Source organism: Brassica oleracea, chromosome C8 (genome assembly GCF_000695525.1).
Source record: "Brassica oleracea var. oleracea cultivar TO1000 chromosome C8, BOL, whole genome shotgun sequence".
Taxonomy (NCBI): Eukaryota; Viridiplantae; Streptophyta; class Magnoliopsida; order Brassicales; family Brassicaceae; genus Brassica; species Brassica oleracea.
The window spans coordinates 31,949,650-31,957,064 of NC_027755.1; the positions used below are offsets into that span (position 1 = coordinate 31,949,650).

A 7,415-nucleotide genomic window follows, 5' to 3' on the forward strand; every position below is an offset into this window, starting at 1 on the left:
TTTTTAGATAAAAAGAAAACGAAATTTTAGATTTCCGTAAGAAATAGCAGCCACACCAACCCTCCCATGATCTGATGACCCAAAGAGATAAATTAAAAAAAAAAAAATCAAATATTTCCACGAATGCAAGAAAAAAACAACATAACGAATATAAAAAGCTGAAAAAGTTTTCTGGCAAATTAATGTTAGACGCGACAGTAAGGACACAAACAAAGAGACAGAAACGTGATCCAGCCTCGACGGCGAAGAATACGGCGGAGATTCCCAACGATCACCTACTTTGACATTTCACGGCGGCTGAAGTTTCTCCGATCTGATCATGGTGATCGCAGCTGCTTCTTCTTTTTCCCTCGGTATCTCACCTACTTTTAAAGATCTCTCTCTCTCTCTCTCTCTCTCTTCATTGATTAATCCGACGCTGGTAATGGATTCTGCATGATGGCTGCGTGACACGAGCTTAATTAAATCAATCATCATCAACTCTTTTTATTAATGGCGAAAGCATTTTTATGATTCCTTTCTCGTTGACTCATCTTTTTGTTCAATCTTCAGATTATTTTCTGAGTAAAGTTTTGATTTTTTTTTATTTAATGTGGGAAGAGTTATATGTTAATGTCACTGTTAGAGATTTGTGAATCTGTTTATAAAGTCTTTATCTTTCCTCTTTTTCTGTAATTTTTCAGTTATTTCTGAAATTTGGATTAACTCTGTTTTAACTCTGTTTGTTCGGTCTTCAGATATTTTCCTGAGTAAAGTTTTGATTTTTTTGAATGTGGGAGGAGTTATATCTTAATGTCAATGTTAGAGATTTGTTAATCTGTTTATAAAGTCTTGATCTTTCTTCTTTTGCTGTAGTTTTTTCAGTTATTTCTGAAATTTGGATTTAACTCTTTTTTAAATCTGTTTGTTCAATCTTCAGATTATTTTTCCCAGTAAAGTTTTGTTTTTTTGAATGTGGGTGGAGTTATATGTTTATCTCATTGTTAGAGATTTGTAAATCTGTTTATAAATTTTTGATATTTCCTGTAAATTTTTGAATTATTTATTTATTTTTCTGTAATTTGGGGGCATTTGAACATTGTTTGGCATGTATGTCTCATCAGGTCCATCTCATTGCCATCATCACTCTTACACGGATGACTTCCCTTCCTACAAAAGACACGGCAGCGCAAGAAACCGTGCCTTTGATGGATCTGCCTCTGCTAATCTCTCTGTTTTAAGGTACCTGATTAACAATCAAACCTATGTATTCGAATCTGTGTTTGTGCAATGACAAATCTTGCCACCTCCTTGATTCTTTGACCTATGTGTCTAGTGTGTCTATGTCCATGAATATTAGTCCATTGTTTTTTTTTGCTTTTGGGAGTGTTTCTTGATGAAAACGTTTGTGTTTCAGTTCCAGATGCAAGATTCCATCTTTTGGTTCAGCCTTTCATGTACCAACCGGTGGACATGACCTTGGCCTCACCAAAGTTTCCGTTGCTGCTGATTACTCTGACTCTGTTCCTGATTCTTCTTTCTACGGCTATCATCCTCTGGAAGATCTGAAGCCTGGCAAAAGAGTCCAGGAGACAAAACTCTCTCCTGCTGAAGTAGCAAGGACTACCGTCGAGGTTGGTACCTGAGAGACCACTACTGTTGAGTTTCATATGAACTATAATATTTGCTTCACTTGTTTCATTGTAGGCAAACAGCAGTGCTGTGTTGGTGTTTCCTGGAGCTATTCACTGTGAACCACACGATCATAACTCATGGTCTGAGTTTAAGTATGTCATTGATGATTATGGAGGTTAGTCTTATCTATGTTTGCTTTATGTACCAATCACTTTCTTTCTCACCAGCTCTGTTTTTTTCTTTTGTAATGTAGATATCTTTTTCGACATTCCTGATGATGTGAACATCTTAGAAGATCCTGGAGCTAGTAATCCAGTGGTAAGCCTGTCATTGATCAAGTAGAATATCATGTATATATGTACAAAACTGATAAGCTTGTCATGACATACTTTTGTAGAAAGCCTTTTTTGGAATGGATGTCCCACGCTACGAAAACTCAAGGCTCCATGAGGAATATAACATTTCGGATATTGGTAACCTTGACCAAATCATCTTTGATGACCATTATTTCGAGGTAGGTTGAATCTGGTCTTGTACTCTCTTAGTTTTCTTGCAAAAACATGCCAATGTGTCTCTATGCTGATCTACTTTGAAAACTGAGCAGATGATGGATTCTGATGCTGGAGACATTCCGGTTGATTGGGGAATGCCTGACACTTCCAACGGTGTTCATCCTATCTACTTCGCCAAACACATGTCAAAGGTTTTATATAAACGAATAGCCATACAGTTTTGCAATAGCATGATGAAAAAAAACTAATCTGAGTGACATGTTATCATTCAGGCTATCAGCATGGACTATGACAGGAAAATGGACTATCCATCTAATGGTGTATCCATACTGGCATGCCTTAGGCCAGCTTTCCTCGACGAGGAATCCTATATAAGAAGACTGTTTCTCTCGGAAGATAGAGATGACTATAGCTGGGAGGTTCAAGGTCCTTTCCTATTCTCAGATGTGATTAAATGTAACACTATAAACTTTTCTGTTGACATGTTGTGTGTTTTCAGGTGATGAGAATCCAAACGCTAGTTCCAGAGATGACGAGAACGATATGAGTTCTAGTCTATATAGATTAGAGATTGTGGGAATAGAGCTTCTCTCCCTCTACGGTACAGAGGTATGTTTTTTGCAAACCATCTAGTTTCTTTGGTCTCACACTATGCGTTGATGTCAAGATTCTTTGACGTTTTCAGTCTTCTATAAGCTTGCAAGATTTTCAAGATGCTGAACCAGACATCTTAGTACACTCTACTTCTGCAATCATTGAGCGGTTCAACAACAGAGGGGTTAGTTCAGACATTGCCCTGAAAGCTCTCTGCAAAAAGAAAGGTCTTCATGCAGAGGTATTGTATCCAAGTTTCTATATATAGTTTGGAATACACATAACTACCACTCTGGTTTTACATTTTGTATACCAATATTGCTACTTTATTGTAATAATGATATGCAGGAAGCTAACCTGATCAGTGTTGATAGCCTTGGTATGGATGTGAGAGTTTTCGCAGGCGCACAAGTCCAAACTCACCGTTTCCCTTTCAAAACCAGAGTGAGAGAATGCTAAGACACAAAACATTGAACAAAGATACAACATTCATATGCTTATTCGTCTCTCATTATGTTTTGTGTGTAACAGGCTACAACAGAAATGGCAGCAGAGAAGAAGATGCACCAGCTACTGTTCCCTCGTTCACGCAGAAGGAAGTTGAAGTCTAACGACGAGAGTTTGAAGGACGCATACCGTTAAAAAAACCGTTATCAAAATCACCAGTCCAAAAGTTAACAGAGCAGGAGCTGTCTTGCCCACTGGATGTCTGGTGCTTTACACGAGTTCTTTGCTCTGACGTTTCTGTACATAATGATGAGCTTCCAAGTGACCGTACTAGGCTGTGTGGAGAACATTGTCTTAGTAAGTTTAAATAAAATATATAAAAAAAAAATTATAAGAATAAATAGAAGTTGATACATTTGATGTAACTTCTATAATAAGTCCAAAATGTTGTTCTCTTTTTACAACTAATTTAAGATCAAATAAAAACCCTTTTTCCTCTTTTTACAAGTGTTATAGATTTCATATTAACTTTTCTCCACAAAATAGTTCCTAACATATATAGATAGCCACATGATCACATACGCTGGTTTCTTACAGACAAAAATGTAAGTGTCTACTGATGTTCAATATACAATGTGAGCAGTTAACCTTCTCATCGTAAGCGTGCGGATCAAACATGGCTGAGACATTGGTCTGAGAAGACCATATTTTCCAAAGATGTTACATGTTTCAGAGGCATGTGCAATAAATAGACATTTTGACATGATAACAGAGAGTGAAGCTGATCATTATATGGTTTTAGTTTTGTCTCATATATTGAGTAAGACTGTGAGTAACGAGTAGAAAAGAAAACACACCAAGTGCAATTCCAATGTAAGTGATTCACTACGGTTGTGTTAGGAGGCAGCACCGTACTGCCAAAAGAGAGTCTCTGGTTTACGTACAGAGATTCAAAGGGAATGGATATCGCTAGCAACTTACATCTCCAGTTGATCAGTGAATAGCATTGAGCCATCACGTTCAAAAATATGCTTCTATGGACCAGTCAAGATATTTATTTATTAATTTTGAAACTTCGTACTGTATACATGTATATGTTATGTAATTCTTTTTTTGCCAACGTATTTGTTATGTAATCATGGATTGCAAATAAAAAGATAATGATTTGATTTTGTTTCTCGTCTAATTGTATTGGATGAGATAAACTGATAATCATACATGAATTTGTATCTTATAAATATTGTAGAAAATATCACAATACTGACATTCTAAATTGTAGAGTTTATTTGAAAATTACTGCATATATTAAATTAAAAAAATAATAGATAATTTTTTTATTTTTAAAAGAAGGAAAAGGTCAAACTTCATTCCAAATTAGAAAGCGAGTAAGAATAAGATAAAGATGTAGAAAATATTATTTTGATTAACAACCCGCTGATTAAAGGATCATAAAATATGGAAACAAAGATAAAAGGAAAACAGGAAAAAAGGAAATTACAACAACAATAGCACTATAAATATGCAGCAATAGGACAAAGCTTTCTACTACTCGAATAAACAAAGCCTCTAATTACTTTGGGCAACTCACTCTGCCTTCAGAAAATTCATTAAGTTTCGTGTTCACCAAGAAAATCATCAACATCATGTCTTTGTCTTCAAGAGCCGTTCTCGTCGTTATGTGCTTTCTGTTCTTGTCGTGTACACCACTCTTTACGTCGGCAACAACAACAACAGTTCAAGGACTTCAGCCTCGATGTGAATCTCACATCTTCAACAACGGAAAACATTACCGTTCTTGCAAGGATCTTCCCGTGTTAGACTCGTTCCTACACTTCAGTTATGCTCGAGAAACCGGAGTTCTCGATGTTGCTTACCGTCATGCCAATCTTGAGTCTTCTAGTTGGATCGCTTGGGCCATAAACCCGACCAAAAAAGGCATGTTAGGCGCTCAAGCTCTCGTGGCTTATCGTAACTCAACATCTGGCGTCATGCGTGCTTATACTTCAAACATCAATAGCTACGCTACTATGCTTCAAGAGTCTCCTCTTAGCTTTCGTGTAACGCAAGTATCCGCCGAGTATCTTGATGGAGAGATGACGATATTCGCAACTATGGTGCTGCCTCCTAACACAACCGTTGTGAATCACTTATGGCAAGACGGTCCGTTGAAGGAAGGAGATAGACTTGGGATGCACGCAATGAGTGGAGATCATCTCAAATCCATGTCCACTTTGGATTTGCTTTCCGGACAAGTCACCGCAACCAAATCAGTTAATGGAAACATATTGTTGGTCAAGCGAATCCATGGATTAGTAAACACAGTGAGTTGGGGGATTCTCATGCCTATTGGAGTTATGGCAGCACGTTACATGAAGACCTACGAAACATTAGATCCCACATGGTTCTACGTACACGTCGTTTGTCAGCTCACCGGATACTTGGCCGGTCTTCTCGGAGGCCTTGGAACAGCGATCTACATGGCATTGCATACCGGGATGAGAAGCACTGCGCATACCGTGATAGGGATTTTAATATTCTGTTTAGGGTTCTTGCAGATACTTGCGCTCAAAGCAAGACCGGGTAAAGACCACAAATACAGAACATACTGGAACTGGTATCATCACACGGTGGGATATGTGGTGGTTGTGCTAAGCGTGTACAACATATACAAAGGTTTTGTTATATTGCAACCTGGAAGTGGATGGAAGATCGCATACACTGCTATCATTTGTGCTATTGGAGCGTTTGCAATTGTGATGGAGATCTTGCAGTTCAAGAAGAGATGGGGTAGCTTGTTTGTGAAGAAATCGGAAGACCTACAAGAAGCTAATCAAAGTGCTTTTAAGAAGGAGATCTCGAAGTTTATGAACAGATGGGGTGACAAGACACCGGAAGACCTAGAAGCTAATCAATATGCTTCCACTGAAGTGGTCTAGTTTTATTCCTTTTCCATGTACTGTCTATAAATGTCACTGTCTTAGACAACTCGTGTTGGATCATTCTTTATATTTTTTACGTGTAGACGATTCAGTATGACCAATAAAAGTTGTTTAACGTCGAATATTCAAATAAGAAATAGTTTCAAGAATTTAAATAGACCAATATAATGTTTCCAAAGAGGAAATTTTCAATACTTTTGAGTTGATGTGGTTCTCACAAAGGGTTCTCACAGGACACCGTACGAGTAGTTGGGGCCAACCGCAGTGCTGCATTTTATGTGGTGAACTAGGGATCACCTTTTCTTTGCTTGGCCATACAGTTTTATGGTCTGGTTGAAGTTGGCAGGAAATCTTTTTGGATTGGAACCTGACCCGGATTGGGAGACGGTGCTGTCTAGGCTACTTACGGGTTCGTATGATCGCCTGACTTTCATTCTTTTGAGACTGGCCCTGCAAGCCACCATATACTTTATCTGGCGCGAACCCAATGAGAGAAAGCACAACTCCAATAACAAGTCAGTGGATCAGGTAGCCAAGTTAATTAACAAGTCCGTGCGGAATCGTATCTCCTCCACTAACTACGTACTCAATCCCAAACTACAGGGAGATGATACGTTGGTCTGAAGCACATGTTAGTGCAGTTTAGGCTTTTGGCTAGTTTCACTTATATAGTTTCTGAAAACTCATTATAGTTGTACATATATTATTATTTTGCGATGACACTACAATAAAACATCAAGGATTCTGAGGGAAAAAATCGTCGGAATTTCGTCGGAATATCGTTATTCCGACGCAATTCCGACGAAATACGTCGTCGGAAATAATTCCTCGGAATTTCTTTTTTCCTCTGAAATCCCTCGGAATTTTCCGACCGAATTCCGAGGAAATTCTGAGGATCCCTTGTTTGTCGGAAAAGTCCTCGGAATATACCGAGGTAGAACTTCGTCGGGATAATTCCTCGGAAGTTCATCGATCGATGCGTGTTTGGACATATATACATCGATCGATAGGAGTATACCGACGGACTTTTTCCTCGGTTTATTCCGAGGAACTGTTCCCTCGGTATATTCCGAGGGATCCGTTCCTCGGAATTTTTCGAGGGATTTGTCCCTCGGAAAATTCCGAGGGAAATACGGTTGAACTTACCATGCGATCTCCGAGAGTGGCAATAGATTGAGAACTCAAGTTATGCTTGTAGATGCCCTTTCCTTTAAGGTCGCTCCTGCGGTTGGTGGAGTTCGTGGAAGAAGTTTCTTTCATCTCCTCCTTATCCCAATACGCACACAACTCCTTCCAGACCGTGTCGTTC

General features: G+C 38.6%; 2 protein-coding genes across 2 annotated transcripts; both read left to right on the forward strand.

The window, feature by feature from the left end:
- Positions 1–77: 77 nt before the first annotated feature.
- On the forward strand, positions 78–3,667 carry LOC106307925 (uncharacterized protein At3g49140-like). The gene is made up of 12 exons (XM_013745016.1): positions 78–353; positions 1,104–1,221; positions 1,397–1,613; positions 1,687–1,789; positions 1,868–1,932; positions 2,012–2,128; positions 2,219–2,317; positions 2,399–2,552; positions 2,626–2,735; positions 2,812–2,961; positions 3,069–3,164; positions 3,252–3,667. The coding sequence occupies exons 1-12, from the start codon at positions 320–322 to the stop codon at positions 3,360–3,362; spliced, it is 1,374 nt and encodes a 457-aa protein (XP_013600470.1). The 5' UTR covers positions 78–319; the 3' UTR covers positions 3,363–3,667.
- A 1,143-nt stretch (positions 3,668–4,810) lies between these two features.
- LOC106311145 (cytochrome b561 and DOMON domain-containing protein At5g48750-like) lies at positions 4,811–6,138 on the forward strand. Its single transcript, XM_013748372.1, has one exon. It carries the CDS (start codon positions 4,811–4,813, stop codon positions 6,101–6,103), a length of 1,293 nt encoding a protein of 430 aa, XP_013603826.1. The 3' UTR covers positions 6,104–6,138.
- Positions 6,139–7,415: the final 1,277 nt, after the last annotated feature.

Coding starts and splice junctions, on each gene's coding strand:
- LOC106307925 (XM_013745016.1), top strand. CDS start 320: ATGGTGATCGCAGCTGCTTCTTCTTTTTCCCTCG. Junction 1,614..1,686: donor TAGCAAGGACTACCGTCGAG/GTTGGTACCTGA, acceptor GTTTCATTGTAG/GCAAACAGCAGTGCTGTGTT. Junction 2,318..2,398: donor TCGCCAAACACATGTCAAAG/GTTTTATATAAA, acceptor GTTATCATTCAG/GCTATCAGCATGGACTATGA.
- LOC106311145 (XM_013748372.1), top strand. CDS start 4,811: ATGTCTTTGTCTTCAAGAGCCGTTCTCGTCGTTATGTGCTTTCTGTTC.